Source organism: Cyrtonyx montezumae, unplaced genomic scaffold (genome assembly GCF_038088225.1).
Source record: "Cyrtonyx montezumae isolate F1298 unplaced genomic scaffold, pur_monq_1.0 scaffold_7, whole genome shotgun sequence".
In the NCBI taxonomy this organism is placed as follows: Eukaryota; Metazoa; Chordata; class Aves; order Galliformes; family Odontophoridae; genus Cyrtonyx; species Cyrtonyx montezumae.
The window spans coordinates 26,040,713-26,067,382 of NW_027072078.1; the positions used below are offsets into that span (position 1 = coordinate 26,040,713).

General features: G+C 45.7%; 1 protein-coding gene across 1 annotated transcript in view; it reads left to right on the forward strand.

Moving 5' to 3' along the window:
* Positions 1–671: 671 nt before the first annotated feature.
* PDIA5 (protein disulfide isomerase family A member 5) overlaps positions 672–26,670 on the forward strand; it is an 89,901-nt gene continuing 63,902 nt past the window's right edge. The window contains exons 1-5 of the mRNA XM_065751187.1: positions 672–821; positions 10,114–10,240; positions 12,876–12,963; positions 25,452–25,535; positions 26,254–26,299. Coding sequence (XP_065607259.1) covers positions 687–821; positions 10,114–10,240; positions 12,876–12,963; positions 25,452–25,535; positions 26,254–26,299 — 480 coding nt within the window. The 5' untranslated portion in view covers positions 672–686. The remainder of the gene's footprint in view (positions 822–10,113; positions 10,241–12,875; positions 12,964–25,451; positions 25,536–26,253; positions 26,300–26,670) is intronic.

Sequence of the window (26,670 nt, forward strand, 5' to 3'; positions counted from 1 at the left end):
TCTTCTTTTGGGTTTAATGATTGCAAGCGGGGACAACTAGACAGAGAACAGGTCCCACTTCCTAATCCTCTCTTCAGTTAACTCCCATTCCCCCCTCTTCACTCTCTCACCTCACACCCTAGACCAGCAAGTTTCTAAAGAGTCTGACAAAAGCACATCAACCAAGGGGTTGCTAGAAGCAGAGGCCCCACGGAGGGATCTGGACAGGCTGGATCGATGGGCCGAGGCCAATTGTATGAGGTTCAACAAGACTGTGTGTCAAGTCCTGCTCTTTGATCACAATAACCCCATGCAACGCAACAGGCTTGGGGCAGAGTGGCTGGAAAGCTGCCCGGTAGAAAAGTATCTGTGGGTGTTAATTAACAGCCAGCTGAACAGGAGCCAGCGGTGTGCCCAGGTGGCCAAGAAAGCCAATGGCATCCTGACTTGTATCAGCAATAGTGTAGTTGGCAGGAGGTGACTGTCCCTCTGTGCTGGTGAGGGCACAACTCAAATGCTATGTTCAGTCCTGGGCACTTCGCTATAAGATACTGAGGTCCTGGAGTGTGCCCAGAGAAGGTCGTGGGGCTGTGAAGGGTCTGGAGCACAGTCCTATGGGGAGCAGCTGAGGGATATGGGGAGAGTGCCCTCACGGGGACGGACTACAACTCCCGGCGTGCCCCTCGCGGCAGGGCGGGAGCGGCGGAATGCGCGTGCGCCGCCAGACGTGGCAGCGGCAGCCGCAGCCCGCAGCGCTGTGCTCGGCGATGGCTGTGCCGGGGCAGCGCGCGGGGGCTGCGCGGTGCCGCGGGCGGTTTCCGCTGCTGCTGCTCGGGCTGGCGGTGAGTGGCGGCGGCGGCCGGACCGGGGAGGGATGGGGGTGACGGCGAGGCGGGCTCGCGTCCCGGCCCCGGGGCTCGGCCGGCGGAGTTGGGCGAAGTTGCGTGCGGGACGGGGCCCGGAGCTGGGCGCGGCGGTGCCGCCGGCTGGCGGGGCGGGGAAGGCGAGGTCGGGGCGGCTTTGCTCCGGGGTGGCTTTGCTTCGGGGTGTTGCCCCCTCTCGCGGCTGCGGGGGCTGCTCCCGCCCTGCCCGAGCTGTACGGCAGCCCCTCCTGTTGCGGGACGGGGGCGGTCCCGGCGCGGGGTCCCGTGGCCGCGGGTCGCTGAGCGAGCGGCTCCCGGCATCGGCTGAGCGCTGTGAAAAGCGCCTTCAACTTCGCTGCCGCGGACTGTAGTTGCTTCTGGACAAACGGAGTTCACAAGTAGCGCAGGATGACGTCCGTGCCCCCGAGCTCCGCCGGGAGGATGGGAGCGGTGCTCTCGGGGCCGGGGCTGGAGCGGAGCCGGGGGCTGAGGCCCCTGGGTGCCGGAGGTGGCCCCCACCTCGTTCCGTACACGCGGCTCTTGGCGAGACGCGGGGCAGCGAGCTCGGGTTGAAGCGTACGCTGTGATCCCTTCTAAAGCAATGGGCGTGCAGGGTTATTTGTATTCTGCCGGATGAGGCTGCGGGACTTCTCCCGGTGTAACGTTTGTTCTGTGTTAATGCAGGTATTTTTCTGTGAGATCTCTTTGTATGTGAGAAGCTACTTTTCCTCCTGACAAAAGAACCCTTTCTGCAGGTGGATGCGTTGTTTCCAGCCCTTCTAGTTGCCCTTCTTTGCGCCTTTCCTGATGCAGACCTGTTGCCTTTGAGCTGAGTGGAGTGAGCTGCTGCTGTCAGTGGCATTATCTGATGCCACTATCATTTATCCACATTATTCTCTCTTCTCCTTCTTAATTTGCCCCAGCATTTTATTTGCACTGTGATGCTGCGTGCTGAGCAGATGTCTCCGTCGAGCTGTTGATTCAGCTAATTCCTTCCCCTTTGCTGTGTACAAGTACTTTAAATTATTTCTTGCAATTTGCATTCTCTTGCACTTGAAGGTGTGATTTTTCATCTTGAAATACGTAACTCTCTGTATGCTGGGATTAAAAGCAGAATACAGCCGTGACATTGCAAAACCTGCCTTCGGGTTTTGCTTGAGCCAATGTTTGCAAAGTCAGTGGGGCTGTTCAACAGGGGCGTTCTCAATGCACAGAGCTAAAGGTAATGTGGCTGGCTGGGGGCAGAGGGTAATGAGAGCATTGTCTTCTCCTGGCCATGCCTTGCGTGATGTTTACAGTTTGGGTTGACACAGTTCTTTATGTACTCGTATGTGATTTATGTGTGGTTTTTTTTTCCTTGTGGAAATGCTGAGTGCCAGATGTGCAGCTCGAGCTGTGATCCCAGGTGCGTGCTTAGTGCTCCTGTAAAATAGGAGCAGAACCCCAAACTGGAGGCAGCTTCCGTGCATTGAAATCCTTATCTCTGTGGGACTTCCTCTGTTTGTGCAAGGAAAGCTGTGAGCTGGGTGGACAAAATGTTTTGGGATCTCTTTAGGGAAGATACTTGGTTGTCTCCTGCATTGGTGCAAATTCATGGCACACGCTTAAGGAAAGCACTGTGCTGATCTCTGATTTATTTCTCAAATGAGTTGTAGGGAAGCTGTGGTTTGGGTGCTTCCCCATTGGATTGGCTGAGCGGTGGGCCAGACCCTGTGCTAGAGGGATCAGGCTTACTTTTGGAGGCCCAGGGAGTGAGTTCCATACCAATAGGGTGAAATTGCCATTGAGGGGTCAGGTGCTGTCCCTTTCCTAACAGAGACCAGCAGGATCACACACTCAGGACACGTTTGCCTTGCAAACACTAAGCATTATCTGAGACCAGCATGGCAAAGATCAGTTAATCCTCTGCCTATTGATTTAGTGACAGGGAAACTGAGTCGAGAGCTTGGCCAGCTTACAGCTTTCAGGAAGCACAAGGCTCTGAACATTTCAGGCTTCCAGCTCCCAGAGTCAGCAAGTCCCTGGTAATGTCACTGCTGTGCGGTGCTGAGTGTGGACACAGGGTCCTGGAGCTCGGGTGGTGGGGACTGGATGGGGCTCTCTGTTGCAGGCAGCCCTTGGACAAGTGTGCAGTCCTTGTGGAATGATATGTTGAATCTAATGGCATTTGAGGTGAAATTCCCTTTAGAAGAACTGGGATGGTGCTGCTGGAGCAGCGATGGTTCTGCCCAGAACTGCTCTCACTGCACTGTGGGCAATCAGCTGTGGATGTTGCTCTGTTGTTGACTGTTCATGTATTGCTTTTCAGTGGTATTGTCCCTGAAAGTGTTCCAAGAAATGTGTAGATGTGGCACTGAGGGACATGGTTAGTGGGCATGGTGGGGATGGGCTGACAGTCAGACTTGATGATCTTAGTGGTCTTTCCCAACTTTATTGATTCTATGATTTCAGTAAAATGGGGGTACGTGAGATCTTTCTTTGGAGTTTCAGGGGTGATTGCAGTCAGCCCAGCTCTCCTCTCATTTCCATCACTCGGGGCACTGTGAGCTGCTTCGGGATCATTGGCTCATGCAGGCACTGCCTCTGTTTTCCCTCTCGCAGAGCTTTGCTTTTCTCCTCGAGTCCTGCTCCTGCTGTATTAGTTAAGCTTATTTGCTTCTCACCTGGCAGAAAAATGTGAGGATTAATTAGTTAATATTTGTGCAGTGCTTTGAAGATAATGACTTCTGTATGAAGTGCTAAGGATTTTCAGGTGTCATCTTTTTTTTTTGCCCTCTCTTCTTCTTAAGTCCCATTAATAGTGGTTTTGTTTTCTTTCTATATCTTCTCCTACACGCTTCTCGTGCTGTGTGATAGTTCTTTAACTTCTTCAGTCCCAGTTTTTAGTGGGGGGCTGTGTGGGCCATACACTTCTTGTTTCCTGAGTTTCTGAAGCTTATCCTGATACGTGCACTGAGAAGCGGTGTGTGTGTGCCACATTCCTTCACCAGCAGCTTGTTTTCATGTGTGTTGCAGCAGTGCTTGGCTTGGAGAGAGTGAGCAGCATGTTCCTAATAAGGAGAAAGTTCTTTGTCAGCATTAGTAATTGACCCTATTACAGGCAGTTGTTAATTAGCAAATAGTTGCCTTTTTTTCCCCCTCACTAAGCATTTGAAAACTGGTGATAAACCGTACAATTAATTGGCTATGCAGAGCTTTGGAACCACCTTTAGTATAGACTATTATGCCTGTAGCTTCTGTTCCTTAAAACCCAGTGTTTAAGAACAATATGAACAGTAGAGACTAGGCAAATCTTGACGTCGCCATGGTATTTTCGCTGTCTTCTATATTTGGAAAGTGAACATAGCTAGTGCTGCATCAAGTTGAATGCTTTATTTGTTGCATTTTTCAGGCTAAGTTTAAAGGATATGAAGCTATTCTGTTAGATTTGCCTTCCTTGGTGAGTAGAGAAGGACGGACACTTGCCTCTTTCATGTATGACCCATCACAGTGAAGAGCTGGCAGTTCTTTCTTCTGTTTTCAGTATTTTATTCCCTGCATGACTTGAAGTGAGAATTAATTCATCTGGATAATATGCAGAATAGGAATGCATTCTTCCATGTAGCTCATTACCCATTCTCTTCTCCTTCCTTCAAATAATAAATCATAGAATCACAGAATGATTTGTGTTGGAAGGGACCCTTAAGATCGTCTAGTTCCAACCCCCTGCTATAGGCAGGGAGACCTCCCTCTAGACCAGGTTGCTCAAATACCCAATTGTTTGAATTGGAAGGGATCTTTAAAGGCCACCTGGTCCTACCCTCCCCCCCCCCCCTCCAGCGATGAGCAGGGACACGTACAGCTCCATGGTGCTTGGAGACCCATACAGACTGATCTTGAGTGTCTTCAAGGATGGGGCAACCACCGACTCTCTGCGGTGTGCCAGTGCTTAGCAGGATCTCGAGGTACCTTTGGGTAACAGAGATAACCCTGTTTCCCCTCATCTGATTTGATTAAAATGTTTCTACAGCTATTTTGGATAGTAATCATGAATGAAAATGGGAGACTGTCCTACATCTCACTATCTATCGTGGAAGACGTTTGTTACAAATGGCTCAGTGATCAAAGCAGCACAGCCCTGAATGTAAATAGCAGCAGAGGGAGGACTTGAGTGAAAAGCAAGCAATTATTGCACAAGGTCAAGAGTGTCTGGTATGATGAAAAAGGAAGATAAAACATCTGCAGTCAAACAGTGATTCTTGTAAACAAGAAAGCTTTCGATTTGAACATCTTGTATTTTTAAGCTAGAACAAATTGGGGGGAAGGGAGCATTGAGCCTGTTCCCCTCCTTCTCTCACCTGGAGGTGGCTGGCATGCTGCTGCATTCTAGGACCTGGCTGTGCCCCTAGCTTGTCTGCAGGCTTACAGAGCAGCATCTCACTGCGTAGGGATATTCTTTCAAACTCACGTTCTGCAGTAAAGTGCGTGCTTTGCTGTGGGTTTGTTTTGGAGACTGAGTAGGAAAGAAGTGAAATCTGGTCTTGTTATTGGGACTTACTGCTTTTCTTTTTTTTCCTTCCTCACTTTAATGTATCAGGCAAGGCATCTTTTTAGGATGTGAACTACTCCCCTCTGAAAGAAATCAATTATGAAATTAAATTCTGTGATCTGCATTGCTGCTTGAAATTCCAAGGCAGATTTGGTCTTCAGCTAAATTCCCATAAAACGCCTTGTCAGACACAATCTGCTTCATATGCACAGGGTCACTCTTTGACCATATTTGCAGTGGGTTGAATGCTGTTGTCCCAAAATGAAAATGACATCAGTGGGCGATTAAGCTCAGACAGAACTCAAAGTGAATATGTTGCTGGAGGACGGGCATTTAGAGTTGTGGCTGTGTTCCTGCCGAGCAGCAGTGGCACTGCAATCAGCACTGTTCACATCACCCAAGCTATTCCTGATGAATGGTGTGCAAATTGTCTCCCTAATTATACGTGCAACTGTTAGTGCACGCATAAAAATTGCATGTTGACATACCGATTTGGGCACTTAGATATGTGGCTGAAACAGTACTTGTTTGTATTTTTAAGCATAATTTCTGTCCAGGGAAATGTATATTTCATGCTCTTGAACTAGAAATAAGAGAATAGGATATAGTTTTTCTGTCAGTTTTGCAATTCTACTCTTTTGATGGTTGCTCCTCATCAGACGTGGGATTTGTGTTTTCTTGTTTTTAAAACTGTGTTTTCATTGCCCCTGATACAAACTTTTCCTCCAGCTGTGCTGCTCATCCACAGCAGGAGTCTGTGCTGTTGTGCAGCTTTTGTGGGGACCAGGTTGTGAACTGAATTGAGGTTCTGTGGGAACAGAATGTTTATTCCATTTAATTTGAACAATAAATGTAAAATATGAAAATACGTTCTTGTGTCGGCTTAAAAAATATTCCCATTTTTTATTCTGAAATGAGATTCAGAGAGGAGTAATGACTTGGGGAATAAACTCTGCCTTGGTGGCTTTCAGGAAACATGGCCTAAGGGATGGCCGTGACTTCAATAGTGTCAGTCCTGGCTGTATAATTAGCAAATAGTTATTTGTCTGTAACTCTCTTTGCCTCTGGGCTTCTGAAGGCTCAGGTTTGTCTCAGGTGCAGCTCTAACAGTGGGGCTGTGGAGTGCCTGGCTGCTGGTAATGTGTGCGTGTGCTCAGCACCCCTGCCAGGAATTGCTGGGGAGCAGGGGAAGAGAAAGAAAATTAAACCTTTCTGACTCCTTCCACCTAGCTTGCAAGATTATGTATTTTTAAATACAGGATTTGATTTGAAGAGCAGAGGCAGAGTTAGAGCACACATTTTGTACCTTACATTCAACAGCAGCATCTCTCAGCAGGTTTGAATTGGCTGTCTTGAGGAATTTAGTTCACCTGTGTTTTACCTGAGAATCCTTGGTGCATTTTGGATCAGATGCTGCGATCCTGTGGGTGACGTGCTACCTACACAGAGAAGCACTGACAGTGAATTCCCATTCAGCTCATGAGCTGGGGAAGCTACACAGATGAGAAGTGCTCTGGGTTTGCATTTCACAGGCTGTCTTGTGCATGCCTTTTCCTGAAGGTCTTCACTGAAGTCCCCTGCACCTGAGGCTGTGGGGTGATGGCTCTTTCGGGTGCAGCTTGCCGAGTGACCATGGGAGGACCTATTCTGCTGGCACTGTGTTAACATGGCATGAAATAGAGCAGATCTTCTCCCAGTTCTACTGCAGTTCCTCATCAGCAGAGCCCTCTCAAGGACCCACGGTGCTGGTGTTGATGTGGTCCTTGTATGCCTTCTGCTTTGAAGGGTGCCAGGGGAGGCAGCTTCTCATTTACCCTTTAGGTAAAGCATTTGGAGTCTTAGCTGTTTCACAGTGGTTGTGAATAGATTATAAGCCTTAAGTGCTCAAGTGACAAGAGGCTTTAGCTCGTTCCTCTATTAGTTCCATTGGTGTGAATGCGGTGCTTCCTGATGCATCTGAAAGGATATTCCTCCTGCCCAGGAGGAACGGACATCTTCCACAACATCTTTTTTTAATAGTAGCTCATCTCTTCTTGTGCCCTGGATTTAAAGAGAAGTCCGTGCGCCCTCATTCATTTCTGCAGGAGGAAGCCAGAGTGTGCAGAACTACTGAATTCTTATCGGTTTGCAAACAGCGCAATGCAAATGCTGGTTGGAAGGCAGCAGTGCAGCTGATAACCTCCTGGTGCTGTGCTGCTGCCTGAGGTGGCAGCTGGGGCATTGCTGCCCTGATGATGCCTTTAGCTCAGATCAGGTTTTACGACAAAAAGAAAAGGCTACGTGACCCTTAATTAAAGGGAGATGATGATTTATTGAGTGGGGCTGATAGATGTGCTTGTGCATGGTGCCTTTCTCAGTGGGTTCTGTTCCGAGCTGGAGCACCATGGAGGGCTGCTGCAGTCATTTTGCAGCAGTGTAGTGGTACCTAGGGAGAAATGGGGTGAGGTAACAGTGCATCTTTGCAACGTATTGTGCTTTTCCCTTGAAGTGCTGCAGTTCCACCAGCACGGCGTGTTTTCTCTCAGTGGCAACACAGGCGAGGCACTAGTTAAAGCTGTCACTGTTTCCAGAATCCAATTTTTCAAAAGGTTTATAGCTCTGCCATTATAACTACAGCAAAAAACCTTCTGAAATGGCCTAAACAGCCCTTCCATCTGGAAGAGACGTGAGATACGTGTGCATTCAAGCTATGAGTAGAACTCTACAGATGCTTTAAGTAAAGTTCATAATACCATGTGGCGTTATATTGAAAGTGGCCTTTGTGTGTTGTTTTTTTTTAATTCCAATTCTTTCTTATCAACAGTGAGTTCAGACCTGCTTTTCCTGATTAAACTGCAGGTTTCTAAACCAAGGGAACAGGCTGCGGTTTTGCTTTTTCCCCGCTTTCAGTGCAGGTTGAGTTTAGCCTCCTGTAACTCAAGATAGAAATAAAACAGTAGGATACTTGAATGACTACATAAAGTTGTGGGGAAAGTGTTTAGAAAATATTTAGGATTAAAGAGATCTGCTCATAAATCCATGTTAGATTAATCTTTCCCATACAGCTCCTGACTGCAATGAGTTTTAAGCAGGAATTTGAATGCCTGTGTCACCTCGCTTCACACAACTGTATTTGTCAGCGTTGATTGGCAGTAGTGTGTATTTATCTCACAAAATACTCAAGTGATTCACGTTCATCAGCCTGAAGGGGGAAGGTTGAGCTCTGGACTGCTGAGTTTGGAGGAATGAGTGTGTCAGATGACATAAAGCATCGGGATTTGGTGTGGGACCAGTGCTATGCGGTGGGCTGACCTGTTCTCCCTAAGCCTGTGCTGCCTGTTGTACTTCAGCATTGTACATTGCAGATGTATCTTCTAGCAGCTTTTCCTAAGTGTGCATCAGCTATTTCCATGTGCCTACTTGTGGAAAAACTTTTGGTTCTTACAAACTACCTTTCATAGGTGCCTCAATGACATCGTGTTAGCAAACCACTGGATTTATAATGAAACACAACGGCTGGGGCTGCACCTTCTGACTTGGGTTGGCTGAATGCTTTGTTCTGAACGCTGCAGTCTGTAGCACACACCGGGTGTGAGGAACAGGACCCTGCTTCTTCCCATCCACCCTGGACCTAAGTTTTACAGCCCAGCTGGAATGAGATCTGATCAAAATTAGTCAAGTAATGAAGGAAATGTGGAAACTCTTGTGTGTGTTAGGCAAATGAATGAAAGCTTTTAGCCCAGCAATTAAGTGTTAAGGTTTTACTGTAAGGTGAATGTAAACTAGATAATTTCTCTAGCTAAGCTTCCCATAATCATTCCATTAGTATGAATTCATTACTGTGCAGAAGGGAGGCGGTGTAGCCTGATGGATAAGATTATTATTATTATTGAAGATTATTGCAGAACAAACGAGCAGTGGAGGCCCTGGCGAGGTTATGGCCGTGTTTTGCTAGTTTTACTTTATGGCAGAGTAAAAGACAAATTCTGCTGTGGAGCAGCTGTGATTTTAAGTAGGCTAGAGGATACTATAAAATAAATGATTTCTTCGCTTGGGTGCAAAACTGAAATGCAGAGAGACCAAGTGATGTGCCTGTGAGGACAGGGGATGCATGGTTGGTGGAAGCCAGGCCTGATCTTGCAGCAAAGGCACTGGGATGTAGTGTGGCTGGTGGGGAGCTGAGCCCTCATCCCCTGGGGAAGGATGTCTGGGAGAGGGCTCTGCCTCTTAGTGTGGACACAGTTGCTTAGAAATTCTGACCGTTTCCTTCAGTCTGCTCTGTGTCAGCTTGGGTTTGTTATTTAACCGTGTGGTTCTCGCTGCCTTCTGTAGGGTATGGAAATATTTGGGAGGGTCTTCAAAGGATTCAAAGAACCAGGGGCGAGAGGGCTTTCTAAGTGGCAAATTGCTGCTTCTCTTGTTATGATATATTGAATTTATGTAGGAATTTTTATCTAATTACCTGACTAAGTAACAAAATTCCAAAGGGGATGATTTTAACTGAAAACATATTTCTTGAAGTTAAGTTTACCTCATATTTCCACTTAAGGTTGCTTGCTGGGAGTGGCATTGGTCCAGTTTCAGTAAATCATGGTTATGACTTCTTTTGTTCATTTGTTTTGCTGGTCACATCATCACACTATTTTATTTATGGCAGTACATCTCAAGACTGTGAAACAAATCAAGGCGATTTCGAGAGCAGTTTGTGTTTTGTTTCTCAGTGTGGAAAGGATTCCTAATGTTTCTGGCTTTGTTTTTCTGTAGGCGTTCCTGCTGGCGTTTGGGTACTCGTTGAAGTTGTCTCCGCTCATAGAAAAAATAAGTGACCACAAGGATTTTAAGAAGCTTCTCAGGACGCGAAACAACGTACTAGTGCTGTATTCCAAATCTGGTGAGTTCCTTTCCTTCTGAATGACCCAGGTCTCCCAGCCCAACAGGTTGGGTGTGTTTGTGGATATCCGTGTGTTCTGCCCCAGTGACTGAGCTCTTTGTCCTCGCTGTTTGCTCTGTGTTACCTTATGTGACTGCAAAGTGTAGCACAAGGGTTTCTTTAGGAGCGGTGTCCTTTACCTTTACAGGACATTTTGTCCTGTAGAAGACTCCTGATGTCTCAAGATAGAAGGGGCTTTTTAGTTTGATCTTCTAATTGCTCTGCCACTGGCAAAAATGTATCTTCTGGCTTTGTGTCCAAAAATGGCTGCTCATAAGGGCTATCAGTCAAAGCTCACTGGTGTGCTTATTGCAGTAGTTGGCAAGTTTCGATTTGCTGGTGGCACTGAAAGGCTTAATGAATAGTTACAGTTCTGAAATCAGCCCATCTTTGCTTTTGACAGCTTTGGATGTCCCACAGTTGTCTTTCAACTCTAATGAACAAAATATAAAAATAAAAAATGAGCTGCTTGCGTAAGAGGGAGAAAATGTCTCACTTCACATCATGCCACCTGTCCCCTTGAATTTTTTTGCTGTCTTCTCTCTCGTTCAGGCTTCCCTAGTTGTTCACTCTTGCTTGTATCTCTCTGTTTGCTCTTCCTTTTTCTGTGTTGTGCTCCTTCTTTACCTTTGCCACCTCATTTGTTTTGGTGGGTTTTTTTTTGTGTGCTGTTTATTTGTGGCACCATAGCAAACAAGTGATCTTGAAGCTCTACGCAAAACTGCAGGATGCCGTTATGGCCATGAAGAATTTCAGAGGGCAGGAGGAAAAGTCCATTGCTGAGTTGATTTTCTTTATACTGTTAGGTTTTATTGTTATTGTTGTCCAATAGGAAAGAAAAGGAAGCAACAAGTGGTACGAGGTTAAGTTTTGCTTGGGGGTTGCGACCCCCCTTCCTTGCCTGTTTTAAAGGTCTTAGCTCAGACATAGACAGTGACATCAGGAGGATCGCTCTGGGTTTAAAAGCATGGCAAACCAGATCCGTTTGTGGGGACCCAACCCCTCACCTAATATCAGAGGATTTTGCAGACAAAAACGTGTGGATGCTGGGATAATTAACTTTGTTTCCTAGAGGTGGGCTTATTTTGTGACAGTTGAAATGATAGATGTTTTTGTTAAAATATTTGCGTTTTGTTCTAATGGGAAACTTTGAGGACTAAAACTTGGACAAATGGTTTTTCAGTAACAGGTTCAAAGTGGAAGTCAGAAAAGAGTTTTGAACAGTGATTTTTTGAAAGGAACGCTTTAAGGAAAAAAAAGATCTGTATTATTCAGCTTTTTAAAGGGAAAATTTCCTTTTTATGCTTAATACTTTAAGTGGTGATTGCTTTGATTTTTTTAGTAGTGCAACCAGAACACTTTGGCTCTGACACTCATCAAATAAATGTTACCCTATGGGCATAGTTCAAAAAGTGTGTTGTGGAGATTTCTTTTTTCTGTTTTTATTATTTAATTGGTTGGTTTTAGCAGTCTGAGGCACCGCATGCAGAGCTGGCAGTGGGATTAATGTTTCTCCCTCACACAGTGATTCTTGCACAATTAGAAAGCTCTTGCATAACTGTCACCCAGCTAAGAAAAAAGGGAGGGGAAAAGATGATGAGAATGCAGAGATAGGAAATTTTAATCCCAGATACGTACCCTCTAGCTGTGATGAGCAACTGGCCAACAACCGGTTGTGCTGCTGAAAGAAGGCTTTGCTTCTCAGCGGAACATAGCTAGATGAGCATTCCTAGCTCGTGCAGAAAGTGTGTTGGAAACATCCTCACTTAGAGGGGACACCTAGTTCATCCTGCTAGCTGGATGCCCTGCTAGGGCTGCTCAACTAGTGAGCAGAAGATAAGTAGTTCAAGGATTTCTATTTTTTGCTTATTGGGGCAGGAAGCAGCCTCCGTTAGAAACTGTTCAGGGAGTTTGGTATTTGAGTATCTTTTTTTCTTTCTTGAGTGCTCATCCCATTTCTCTTCTCAATTTTTAATACCATTTATAAGAGTGTTTTGGAATGGAAGCATCTTGCAAAAACTTTACATGTGGCATGGCCATTATAAAAATCTCACTTGAGTGTGCAGGCAGTTCTTGAAAGGAGCTTTTCTGTGTCCTTTCTGCTGATAGTTTTAAGCTCCCCAAGACCACTGGTTTGGCTGTGTCCCATGGTTAATATGAGAATAACAGCCTGCTATTAGGTAAGTATTAAGGAGTGGGTTTGAGGCAGGCAGAGACACTGATTGACTTATCCTTACAGCTGACAGAAGTCCTTAATGAAGTGCAGTAATTAGCAAGCAGAGGTGCAAACCAGTTTGTGCCCAGCCGTGGGGGAAAAAGGCGCTGTCAGAGAGAAGCTGATTTGCAGAAGAGGACGTGGTGTTTCGCTATAGATCAAGGAGTGCATGGCAGTGTGAGTTTGAATGCTCAGAGTGAGAAGGGAAGGAGCCACCCACTGTAACTGTAGTCACTGTTTCTTTTAGTTTACAGAAGATTTTGCTGCTCCATTTATAGTCTTTTCAGATTAGAGACGTTCCAGTGCTTCAGAACAAAGGAATGCACCGTTGTTTTTTTTCTGTGGAGTAATAATGCTGTTGGTGACTTTTTTTTCTTCCAGCTGCTGCTGCAGAAAGCTCACTCAGGTTACTGTCCAGTGTGGCCCAGGAGGTGAAAGGACGAGGTACTATAAGCTGGATAGACTGTGGGTATGTGATTTGCTGTTTTTGTTTTTTGTTTTGTTTTTTTCCCCACTCCCTTTTGGCTTGTATTGCTGGCTTAGCTCTTTTGGTAGCTCTGAAACTTGTTTCCTGTAGCTGAATGCACATCTCACTGTGCAGTTTCTGCATGACCACAGGGAGCCTGTGTCTTACCACCTTTCTTCTTCCTTCGTGCAGTTAGTGGGGCATTGTTTTTTCCCTATGGCTGTTGTCACTTCTGTGACAGTGTGTTTCCAGCTCGAAGCTGGAGACCCCAGCTGTGGCATTGCCTTTCATGAGGGCCACATAGCATGGAAATACTGCTGCAGTTTTACCAGAAGCAGAGTGAGGAGGAATTCCACATGTTATGCCTCAGCTGAAGGGCAACACAGTTCTGCTTGGATGGCAGATGTTGCATGTGCAGTAGGGCTGGCTCATTTTGAAGAGCCCACACATTTCTGTTTCTCACAGTAAAATGTGCTTTCTTCTAAAGAGCTTCCTCTGTGCTTGTAGGTTGTGTTTCATGGTTTGTAAATCTGAAAGCCTCTGGTGTGGGTCTGCCCAATAACATGTTACCTATGGTTTTAGTTTGTGTATCATATTGCCTCTCAGCCTCTGCAGCTTTGCCTACAGGTGGCAAATTTCCTTCTGTGATCTGCAGAGGAACAACTTGCTGGCTTCCTTTGTGTTTGGGTAGGTTGCCGTGGAACGAACAAATTGTACACTGTGCACAAATCTGTTGTCTCTGCAAATCATGTCAATCCTTTTAAAACTGATTTTGGAGCTAGTCTCCATCCATCAAGTAGTGACCCAGAGTGAGTTGCTGGTGAATCAGAGTTCCCACCTGTTTGCACCTGCCAAATAGCCAGCAAATAAAATGCATTGACACTGAAGAGGGGAAGGTCACAGGGAGACCTGGCAGATCTTTGAAGACCACGTTTCTATTCTAACAAATGTGCTGCTATACAACTTACTGGTGTTGGTAATGAATGCTAGTGCATTAGGGTACTCTCATCAGCTCCTTTTGTGACCGTTTCCTCTTTGTTTCAGACCTTCTCTGTGCTCCGAGGCTGCTTCTTATTCTATGTTTGTGTACAGCTGCTGAATGATGAGGCCATTTGGCCCTTCAAAATACTGCTGTAATGCAACTAAGCAATAACCGATAGCTTACAATTAATCTCCAGGATTTACTTCACTTCTGGGTTAAGGAAGGAAAGATTCAATGTTGAGGGCTTCCATCTGAAATCCAGGGAAGTGTTGGCACTTAACAGTTCAGACTGTTCCTGATCTTGTAAGTGATGGTGATGGGGAGGGTAATGCTCTGCTCATTTCTGCTGTTAAATCAACTTGATTACTCAAACCCTGATATGCTTTCCCTTTTCTTTCTTTACAAATATTTTCATCTAAAACAGATTTTAAGAAAATTATTTGATGTATTTAAAATCTCCTTCAGGAATGCTTGAAGGCATTTGATAAGTAACTTGGTCCTTGTGTCTTCTGCCTTGCCCGGATGGGGGTCTACTAAGTGGAGCTTCCTGTTCTGAAGTAAAAATGAGTTGTTACCTGACAGTGAAGCATCCTGCTGATGATCATGCTGTAAGACCTTGTAAGATGTGAGAATAAATTCATAGGTTCCCAAAGTGTGCTTTGTTACTAGTAGTATCCCAGTCGTATTTCCTTTTGCTGATGGCTAAGCTGTGGGCAGGGTACAGTGAACATGGCAGTCCTCTCTTGGAGGATTGAGTGGTGAATCTTCAGATCACTCACATGGGAAGAACGTGGAAAAAAATAGATGGCCTGTCTGACTGTGGCTGGGTTTTTGCCAGAGGCTTTTCTTCTGGCCTTGCCTCCTGCAGAGAGGTGTTCTCAACTGGAGCCTGTCCCATGGATCTGGAGGGCTGGCGTGTGGCAAAGGACACCTTGATGCACACAAGGGACAAATAGCTTGAGCCTGACCCAAATTTTTTTATTGATTTAGTTGTTAGGCCTGTAGAGCGTTCTGAAACCAATCTCTTGGCACTGAGATGTCTTCAAAACTTTTTTCCTTGATTTTATTTTATTTTATGGCTTTCTTATTTCTAATACAAGTGGCTGCAAACTGCAAACTGAGGTGCCTGCCTAAGTGCAGAGATAACATGGGAGGCTTCAGGAGTGCTGTCACTGGTCACAAAGAGCCGTTTGTAGGCGCTGGGAACAGCTGAGTGCTGCCAGAGGCTCTCAGGCCATTCTCCCCAGCACAAGTATGCTGTCAGGCTTATTTGCAACTCCTCATGCTGAAACAAGGAACACACAGATGCAGGGATGTTTATTACACAAACTCAATTTGTTTCACAAATATTGACAAGAAATGGTTAGTTTGGCAGTAACATTTAGCAGGGAGCTTTGGCTTTATTCTACACATCCTGCTGCTGTCAGATCCAAGCACTGGCAAGGCTGGTGTGCAGTGCAGAGCTGTGGTTTGTGTCTGCCTACCATGGCAGTGACAGCGGTCTTACTCTTTATTGGCTGTGGGTTTGGGTTTTAATTTGTTTTTCTTGTAATTCCCCCTTCCCCTTTTATGTTATGGGAGAAAAAACATACTGATGCGCTGATGGAAATCACTACTTCTATGCTGAGTCTCAACAGTACATGCAGCCTGTATTTCCACAGGGTGTGTGGGTTGGGATATAGGCTGAACTCGAGCTTCCACTTCCAGGTTGAGTGTCTCAGGAGTACCAGGGAGTTGGATTTTCAGCACAGCCTAAGAAAGAGTGCTGTTTTTCCTGCAAAGATGGTTGGTGTGGAGGAGAGGAGGCAGCCACCTGACTCGTGGCTTTAGCAGATGTCCCAGAACACTTGGGCTCATGGGGTGTGAGACTGTGCTCTGCCTTGGCTCTAGTGCTGCCCATTCAGCATTAGTGTGGTTGCCTTCTGCTCCTCTATGCTGAGATATGGCTCTGTATGTGATTAAACATGAAGTTCAGTTATGAATAGAAGACCCACAAGCAGTACGGAAATGTTTTATTCTCATCTTTCTGTGTTTTAATTAGGAATTCCTTGCTGAGATATTTGATGTTGAATGAAGAGATACGTGAGAGGTGATAGAAAATTGTTGAGATGTAGGCTCCTATGTGGAGTCTTCTTTCTGTCACTGTGGGTTGACAGAACCCTCTGTCAAACAGAGCTCTCTGTTACCTTTTAATTATTCTATTTGTATACAGGCTCCCCAGAGACCTGTGGATGCTCCATCCTTGGAGGTGCTCAGGGCTGGGTGGGATAAGGGCCCTGGGCAGCCTGAGCTGGTGGGTCGCAGCCAGCCCATGATGGGGGGTTGGGTCTGGGTGGGTGTTACTATCCCCTCCAGTCCATGCTCTTCTATGATTTATTTATTTCTTCCCTGTAAAACGTGGTGCTTGATGCTGAGCTTAGTCTGACTAGTAGCATGGGTAAAGTGCAGTGCTACACAGTGGTTAAGTTTCATCAGTCCCAGAGAGATGGATTGGTTTTTGGAGGTCAGGTATTTGGGCCTTGGGTTCAGGAAGACATCTCAGCTTCTGTTCCTGGCTCTGCCATTGAGTTACTGCCATTCATTCCTGCTGTAAAAAGAGGTGTATCTGTGTTTGCCAGGCAGTTGGATAAATACTGCCTGATTTGTTAGTCAATGTTTATATAGAGTTTGGAGACCTTTGGAAAATGCTACAGCAACGCAAATGAGTGTTGCTTGTTTAGTGCATTCAGATGCTATTTGGTAGACATGAAATCAAGCAGAGGGCTGGGTTATTTATTGAATTATTTTTACTAGCAAACTGATGGGAGTTCTGAAAGCAGAAGGAATTCTGCATGAAATAGAAACTCCTACTAGCAAATCTTTGAGGTAGCAAGTGGAAAGTAGGAAATGTAGTGCTTGTGTGAACACAATGAGAAGAGCTTAGTGCTTGAATGAAAGGTAAAATTTTTGCTGTGTGTCTCTGAAGCAAAGGCTCATTCCTGTCGTGTGATTCCTGAGACCTGTCTGATTTTAGCAATAATTCCCACCAAGTTGTGTAGAGTAGGACTCTCAAAAAGCGCCTGTTTGGTTTGGAGTAGATATTCCCTGCTCAAGCTTGTGTGGTTCCCCTTCCAGCAGGTCCCAAACACAAACAAAGCTGTGTAATTCTCATCTGCTGCCACAGTGCCCATGCTTGGTGTTAGCGCGTTGGCCTACTGGGAAGAATAAGTGCCATATAGCAAAAATGCCTGCCTGACTTTTGCTTGGTTTGAACCCTGCTTTCCTGCTTTTGTGTCCTGTGTCATTCCAGTATTCTTTCCTCCAATGACTATTTTAAATGTTGCAATCCTGTAACACGTGTCATAAAGGTGAAATGTTTCCTTCAGCTTCCCACCCAAGTTGGGATGGTAAAGCAGTGCCTTCAGGTCTGTGTATCCAAACGTCTGATTCAAGAGACACTCGATCTAGTAAGTGGTCATTTCTGGGTCACCTCCAGATTTCAATTTTAAATGAAATCTTCCTTTCCAAATTTCCAATTTCCTACTGCTTTGATGCGGGAATGGCTTTACCCATATGCAACCACTGGAATAGGAGAGAGGAATTTCAGAAATAAGGCTACTGACACAGGTAGCATTAAGTATTGTTTTGCTTTTTAGCTTCTACATTCATACCTGTGAAGAATGTGGATTAATTTAATACCTGTCAGAATGAGGATTAATTTAAGAGTAAGTCTGCTCATCTTCCTTCCTCCACTTGAACATTAAAGCTGATGGAAAGCTTTGAAATACCAAGTAAAAATGACCAGGTTTGATGGGGAGAGAAGTGGGAAGAAGGAAGGAGCGTGCTTGCAGTGGTGCAGTTGCTTCCATCCAAGCAGCCTGTGTTCTGCCCTTTCCTCCTCCTGCCTCAAAGCTTTGTTGGCAGCAGGTCTGGGGTAGGTATGCCAGGTATCTGTAAGGAACTGTTTGCAAGTGTGGTTATGCTGACAGTGTTGTCCTTATGAGAGTGTGTTATTTATGGCAAACTGGGCATTTGCAGCATAGATTTCCAGTGCTTTCCTCCTCTCTTTCATATTTCAACATGAGGTTAAAGCCACTGCTCCTTCATGTCCTTTTGTTTGGAATCTTAAACACTGCTGTTTTTCAGCGTGAAAGGAAGAGTGAATGAGCTGAGGGGGTAATGAGAAGTTACCTCTGTTTTCCTGCACATACTGCTTTGTTTAAAAAAAATCCTTGCACGCTCTTCAGGCTTATCGTGCAGCTAGAGGTAGTAAGAGAGGAGTAAGAGTAGAGTAAGAGAGACTGTGTGCCTGTGGTGAGGCATCCAGAGCCTGCCTTTGTGTGCTCCTACTTGGTGTGCATTCCAAGGTAGAGTTAGCACTGGTGTCCCAGGCCAGAGGTACCCATCTGCACCTGCATGGTGAGGGTTAGGGGAAGTCTTCATGTGTCTGGTGACATTGCAATGCTATAGGCTTGGGGCAGAATGGCTTGAAGAATGTAGAGAGGAAAAGGACCTGGGGGTGTTGGTTGATGCTCGGCTCAACATGAGCCGGCAGTGTGCCCAGGTGGCTAAGAAGGCCAACAGCATCCTGGCCTGTATTAGAAATAGTGTAGCCAGCAGGAGCAGGGAGGTGATCATCCCCCTGTACTCAGCTCTGGTACGGCCGCACCTCGAGTACTGTGTTCAGTTTTGGGCCCCTCACTACAAGAAGGACATTGAGGCCCTGGAGCGTGTTCAGAGAAGGGCAACAAAACTGGTGAGGGGTCTGGAGCACAAGTCTTATGAGGAGCGGCTGAGGGAGCTGGGATTGTTTAGTCTGGAGAAGAGGAGGCTCAGAGGAGACCTTATTGCACTCTACCACTTCCTGAAGGGGGGTTGTGGTGAGGAGGGGGTAGGCCTCTTCTCCCTGATAAGTAATGACAGGACGAGAGGGAATGGCCACAAGTTGCGCCAGGGAAGATTTAGATTAGACCTCAGGAAGCATTTCTTTTCTGAAAGAGTGGTCAGGCACTGGAATGGCCTGCCTAGGGAGGTGGTTGAGGCACCATCCCTAGCGCTGTTCAAGAAGCGTTTAGATGAGGTGCTAAAGGACTTAATTTAGTAGTTGGGTAGAGATAGTGATAGGAGGATGGTTGGACTAGATGATCTTATAGGTCCTTTCCAACCTTATGAACTTATGAACTTATGAACTTATCTCTCTTTAGAAAGGGAGTTCAAGTGTTCTATGTTTTGAGAAGATCCTTTGGTGACTCCTTTGCATGTTATTTCTGTGCAGCTGTGAGTACTGCCCAGTGCCTGTTATGAATTCATATTCTCATGGAAAGTACCATTCATTATTTGCTTTCTGCAGGGCTAGAGCTCGTAGAATCAGTCAAGTTGGACAAGACCACTAAGATCACTAGGTTCAGCTGTCACGCCATGCCCACTAACGGTGTCCCTCAGTGCCACATCTGCACGTTTCTTGAACATCTCCAGGGACAGTGACTCCACCACTTCAATGCCTCTGATAAGCAACATAAATGGTCAACAGCAGAGCAGTTTCTGTGGCTGGTTGTCTACGCTGTATAGCTTTTTCCTTAAGTAGGTTTGTTTGATAATACCTGTCAAGTCCTGGTCTTAGGCTTCTTTCAGCTCTTTGCCTTGCTCTTCCTTCTAGTGAGAATTAATCTCATGGGTTGGAATTTTGAGAGAAACCTTCTTTTTGATTCATTCCTATAGATTCCTGGTCTCTCTAATTGACTGGTGGGCACAGAAGAGCCATTTTCATTGGCTGCCTGCTTGTGCTGGACCTTCACAGCACTGGCAGTTTTCTGCTTGCCTTCCTGGCACATTTAAAGGAGTGTTTGCAGCAGGAGGTTCTGAAGATTGCCCTCTGAGTCCCACAGTGGCTTTTTGCTGTGCTCTGGGGAGAAAAAACAGACTTTAAATTCAGATTAGAGGCTGCTCCATCAGCCTGCTAGCCCTAATCCTTAAGTCTTTCCATCAGCATGCTTTCCCTTTCTGGTCTTTGTGCTCCCACAGCCCTTACAAGATTCAGGCTTTTCATCTGCTGCATTGTGCAGGCAGTTCATTTGTTCCCTGCTATGGAAACCTGTTGCTGTTGTTACTTCTTTCTAAGTTCATTTCCATATGGGATCTAGAACAGTGACGAAGCATCACTTTGTTTTCAAAGACAAATCCCATATTTTATGCTTCCTATGCTTATTTCTTCTGCGTCCATCTCTCTTGGGTCCTGTTCCTATTTTGTTCATCTGCCACTTTCTAAGCCCTACCCTTAAGCATAGATAGCATCGAAGCGCCTGTCTGCTCTGAGAGGTGCAGGTGTACTTTCTGTTTGAGTAGATGTGAGCCATTACCATCCAGTGGCTGCTTAGTACAGCTCTTTAGAGAAGTGTTTTTGCAAGCTAGGCTGATGGATTGAGAAGTGATTTTTCTTTTTCCTTCTATTCTCCGATTTCAGATCTGTCTCGAGAGTGATACAGCAAGGTTTGGGATCATCAGAGAACAGGAGGAGCCTCACAAGTGGGATGTGCTGTGAGCAGCAGTGTTTGCAGTAAATGCCAGCCAAGACTGGGAAGGGAGGGTGATGCAGAGGCAGTGCACATAGCCTGAGGAGAATGGGGTTTGGAGGGGTCCATCTGGTTTCAGTTGGTCATGTGGCTTGTGGAAATTTCTGGCATCAGTGCCCCTTTTGCTGCGTTTTTGGGTCACAAGCTCAATGAGTTTTTTGGCAGGGTCTCAGCTTCCTGCTTTCTCAGGATGTTCATGAGTCTGTTGTGTGGAGAGTGTGTGCTCTGGAGGATAACTGCAAAGGCTGTGTATTGGACTGGGAAGCCCTTTGTGATAATTCAGTTCTGAAGGCCGCTCTGAAATTGCACGTCCCTGAAGATAAAACTGGAGTTAATGCTCTGTGTGATGGTTTTCACCATAAGAGAATGAAAGCAATTAAACAACAGAGGCAGTAGTGAGAGAGCACACTGCTAACCTGATGGCAGCTTTCACTGATGCCTTCCAAAGCTTTATCCAGCGTGGGAAGGCTTATTTTGTGTGCAGAATACCCAATCTCAGTGCTTTTACGTCCTCCTTTCCTGTCCAGTCTTGTCTATTCCAGCTGCTGGGACAGTACTACACAGCCTCCATCCTGCTGGTCTGCAGGTACATCTGGAACGTAAGGCATGCTGAAGCATGGCTTATGTGCATTGCTGAGCCCTTTCATGGAGATGTGCAGATAAAATCTGTTTACAGACTGAGAGATCTGTGGTTCATGTGGTTATGTGTTATGCTGATAGGAAAGCAAGAAAGTTTGTGTGAACAAACACCATGACCTTGGTAATTAAATCGGTGCTGCCACAGTGTTATTTATTACTCACTTCACTGAAATGAGAAGGTTTGGTCCAGACTGTGCTTTAGGGTGTTGTGGATGCCAGCACCACTGAGATGATGTGGCCGTGCACAGTACGTGCACTTGATGCTGCTTATTTTCAACAGCAGGCACGAGCTTTTCCTGAGGGCAGTTCTGGCATTTCCTGAGCAGAGATCTGACAGTTCGTTCCAGCTTTCTCCCTGCCCAGAGGCTGATGTGGCTGTAGGGTTGGTCTCCCACCTTGGTGAGAAGCCAGTGGTCAGCATTCCACGATAAAGGGAGCATGTGAGCAGCTGCAGGAGATCTTGTTGGTGCTTGTGGGAATGGATGGTGCTTGAGGTGTTAGCCTTTCCCTGCTGCCATCAGGACCTGATGGGGCAGTACCTAATTTTTCCCCTGGATAGGGTTTGGCACTATTTCTTAGTCAGGATCCACCCAGATTGGACTTTGTTTTTAAAAATCCATGTGGACCTAGTGCAGCCCAATTCCTGCACGTTATTTTGGCATTCCTCCTGTCTTGCTCTGGCCTCTGTTTACTCCCTTTCTGAATTCTTTTGCTGCAGTGTGTCAAGACCCTTTCTCTGGTTAGCTCCTGCCACTGGTTTCTCGCCATGTTCCCATCCTTCTGACTTTGAGCCTCCAGCTCCTCACCTGCAGGCAGAGCATCACGCACTATTACTGAGCAGCACCAGTGGGAGCACATCCCTTTCGGGTGCTGGCTTCACTGACTGTGATCCAGAGGCGGTCAGAGCTTCTTTGCAAGCCCCTCGGTCTCCTCTCGGCCTGGTAGCAGATGGCTGCCTGTGCAAAGTGATCGCTCATGCACACTAACGCTGACAGGGGACTCCAGAGGTTTGCAGGGATTGCTGCTGCTGGGGCTTTCTGCCAACTCCATCACAACCCCAAATGACAGAAAAGCCGAGTAGCTTGGGAAGGGGTGAGGTGTTCCTGTGATGCATTCTGTCCTTGTCATTCAGACTGCTTGCTTAGGTAGGTCATCTTGGACCATTCATTTTATTGTTCATATGAACAAGCTGCCGTGGCTTTGCTTCTCCAGCAAAGGAGTGTTTTGAAGCTCCAGGCTGATTCTGTAGGAGTGGGGAATGTGGGGATTGTGCTTGTGGGAGATAAGTGGTATCAAACTGCTACCCCACTTGAGATTTGACCTTATTCCTTTCCCTGTACTGCATACTAGGTGAAACAGGATGAAGTTGGACCCCTTCAACAGCAGCACAGGATCTGTGAGGGTCCAAATTGCTCTGTCATGAGGCAGCCAAGGATGGCTGCTTGTGGCACATCACTGACCCATCCTTAAGCTAGCGTTTCCTGAGCCTAGTAGCTTGTCTGGAGTGCCTTGGCCATGATGGCAGTGGGCTAATGTTCCACCCCTACCTTCTACTTCCAGCCCTTGAAACAAACTCTTGTGCTGCCTCTTCAAGTGGTGTAATTAAATTGTAAGAACTGGAGTCCTAATTACCTTCTCCCATGTGAGAGTTGAGGAGCTTATCTTCAGAGAGAAGCTGTTGGCTGAGATCCAAAGGAGACGAGTCTCAGAGCAGAGGCTACATCTGTGTTGATATTTACTCTTATTAAGGATAATGGTCGTTACCAAGTGCTATCAGAGCAGGGTTGCTCTTTGCAGGTTATTTCTGCCTGTCTGTAAGCGAAAGCAGAGAAAAAGCATCTCTGCCATTTCTGCACATCTCTTTATTTATTTGTTTGTTTTTGCCTTTTCCAAAGAAACATTAGTACAACATCTGAATTGGTGGGTCTGGCGTGTGTGGAAATCTGCACTGATGCATGAAAAAGTTGTTGATACATATTTAGAGATCTCCTATTCTGGGAGTTTGCTGCTCTTCCATCCCTTGCATCAACGCACATAGATTGCATAAACAGACTGAATTCCCAATGCACTGGTGCAGATAATCAGACCAATATATAGCCAGAGAAGGACTGGAGCAAACTGCTGCTTGCCTTCCTGTGGTAATGGATGTGCATTCAAGCAGCTACATGGATCTCTACAAACGGAGCAATCCTGAGAGCAGGGCAGGCTCAGAGTCTGGTCCTTCCAGTGAAACAGCTGTTCCTACATTTCTTTTTTTTAGTAATGATCATGCAAGCAGGAAGAGAATTGGTAGGAACTGGAGTGCCAGGAGTTGCTAGTGGCTTGCTTACATGTGCGTCTTGGTAGTGATATTTCATAGGTTTTCCAACAACAAACCTTGCAGAACTGTTTAAAATGAGTAAGCTTTTGGATCTCTTAACTGATACACGAGGAAAAATTCCTCCTTTTTCTCTGTGGTTTGAAGTTGCACTGATTTGATGGCAGAATTGTTTTCACACCAGTTTTGGTCCTCTGCTCATCTTGGGGTTTGACTGCACCTGTTGTCAGAGCAGGTGGCCAGCATTGGATTTGTTCCCTGCAGTCACCACTAACATTTCTCTCAACAAGGCTGAGGTGGCTGTAAATGCATCTGTGTCCTGGAAACTTTTGGGACTGTTCAGAACAGTATTAAAAATGTTAACTGGCCTTACTGTAGTCTTACATGAGCTGTCTGCCAAGCAATTAACTCCAGCAGTGCCACGAGGTCTTCTCCACGTGCCTAGATCTGTGTCTGGGGTGAGATGCGAGTGTGATCAGAAGCAGTACTGCCTCCTGATATTTGTTGGCCCTTGAGCCTCTAGTTTTAGCCCATGGGGACTGCTAGAGGACTGCAAGTGAGTGAAGACAGGGAGCTTCTGGGCTTAATGTTGTTGCAGACTTTCTCAGCAAAACTCTAAATCTGGGCTATTGGGATTATAACCTGGTTTGGTAGGATGGAGGGGTATTTGTGTAGCTGCTTTGGCTATAATCTGAAAATGGATAAGAGATGTGATTTCAGTAACACTCTAAGAGAAGCATGCTTCTCTACAGCAGGGGTTACAGGTGCTTCTCACTGGTAAAGTGGTTACATGCTTCATTAGTTCCTTAAAATGCTCATTTCACTGTAATGTTCTGCTGTTGGTGCACGTGTCCATAGTATTCGCTTTCTCATTTCCATCTAATCGTGGAGATTTCCACAAAGGCGGGCACTCATTTGCAGCACACTGCAAACTTCATCTTTGTTGTTCCAAGGCAGCTGGAGAACATTGGGTGAATTAGCACCAGTTCTGGCAGTAGCCCTTCATTTGGTGTAGCCCTTGCATCTTGGTGCCTCTAATGTGTCTCTAATTGGTTTAAACTTGATGGGTTTTCAATGTTTTCATTTTCTAAATTGATTTATCTGCACAAAAAGTGCAAGTTGTCCTCTGCTGGGAACAGGTTTCCAAGCTTTTTAATCTTGCGGTTTGTTGATGCAAAGGATAGTCTCATCAGTGTGGATCATCCTCTTCTCTTTGTAGTTCACAGTTTCACACATCTCCCCAGGTCTGTGCCTGGCCACATATTCACTTCAGCTTGAAGCAGAATTAACAGCTGCACTCCTGTCTTTTCAGGACAGCCATTAGTCGGCACAGACCCTTTACCTGCCCACCCCACCAAAGATGTGGTTTGCTTCTGTGGCCTCTCTTTAACTCAGCCCAATCTGTGTTGTGCCTGAAATACCAAGTGAACTCTTTTTTTCCAGTTTGTAAACCACCTCCTTCCCTCCCCTTGACTGTTGTGGCTCCAGGACACATCCTGCATATACCTAGAGCAAATGGGGTTTCTCCAAAATTTGGAACTTCTAAAGCTGGCCTCATGTGATCTGGGCATGGAGGCACCATGGAGATATGTTGGTTTTATCTTCTGCCAGATACAAAAAGCAAGTCAGCTTTTGTGAAAAGATTTAAAGACAAATGGTGCTATTCAGCCGCCACCATATCAAGAGCACGGTCTTCTTAAATGTTGTCTTAAATTTTGTGTTAACCCCCTGAACAGAAGGTCAGCTGAGGTACTTAGTCATGCTAGGATGGACTCATTTTCTGCTGGTTGAAGCCTGACATTGCAATGGGGATTTAACACAGTCTTGACTGGGCAAACTGAGGAATTTAATTGGCTTCTCCACAAAACTTGGCTGAGCAGATTCTAAATAACTGTTAGCTACTAGTAATTGCTGTTGAGGAAGCAGAGCGATGGGTTTTCAGAACTGAATGCATTTGATTTCTTTCTCTTGTAACTGTTTTTCTTCCAATATGTGTTTTTTGCAGTGACACTGAAAGCCGAAAATTATGCAAGAAGATGAAAGTAGATCCTAATTCAAAGGAGAAAGGAGTGGAATTACTCCATTATAAGTGAGTGCTGGGCTGGGATTTGTAGTTCCTAATTGTTGATGTTCCTGTTAGGACCATTTGTTTTCCTTGCAGCTCTGTTTTGCTGCATGAGAAGTTATTTCTACTATACCCTCTGATATGTGAAATTGCTTGCTATTTCTTCAGTTTGGAAGCATGTGTTGTAACAGAAGTTAAGATAAATTTATTCAGCAGTTGAAGAGAGTACATGAGTTGGGCTTGTGGGAGAAGTGTCCAATGAGTTAAAACTCCCCATTACTCAAGGCTGATGGCTGAGGTTTGGATCTCTTGCTTCTCGTGTCACTTGCCTACTGGCATGTGCCTTGGACAGTTGGCTTCCCCACTCTTCTTGCTCTTCTGACTTGAGATAGTACTTTGTAGAGTACTGAGCGAGAGGCAAACGGAATGGGAGAGCAAGATATTTTCTTCTTGAGAATAATGGAGTGGGAGTACTGTAAAATGTAAAAGACACCAAGCAGCTGCATCTCCAAAGATTGTTAAAGCATCTGAGATGAGAGACCTGGTTGCATGACACTGTTTTGCAGCATGCCTTTATCCTCAGTTTTCCCTTTCCCTCCCCTGCTTAATTGCTGTGGTGTAAATTCTGCTGGGTTCTCTGGCTTTGGCAGGATTAATTTATTCTGATTAGAAGTGAGGGAGCTGTGTGATTTTCAGCAATGTTACTGTAAGTTAACACTGTTCCCCACTCCTTGTTCAACAGGGACGGTGCGTTTCATACTGAATATAACAGAGCTGTCACGTTGAAGGTAAATTTAAATATTTGATTATTATTTGGTTAGGTATGGGAGAGATATTTGTGGGTTAAAAACAGGTGTTGGAACTTTTTCATGCTGAAGGCACGGAAGGGAGGGTGGTTAATCTTCATAAGCAGCTGTCAAAATGACCTAAGGGCTTTTGTGGATGCGTGCATCTGCCAACCACAGATCCAGAAAAGCTGTGTATTAACAAGATTGAACCTGTGTTAAATAGTCATATAAATTGTGAGTTAGCTTCCTAGCTGGTTACAAACAGGGATTTTCTTATTTTCATTACCAGGTACTATTGATGGCAATATAACTGAAAGCATTAGCTGATACTGCATTTTGATAGAGATTTTTCTGAGGTTTTTGGGTCTCGT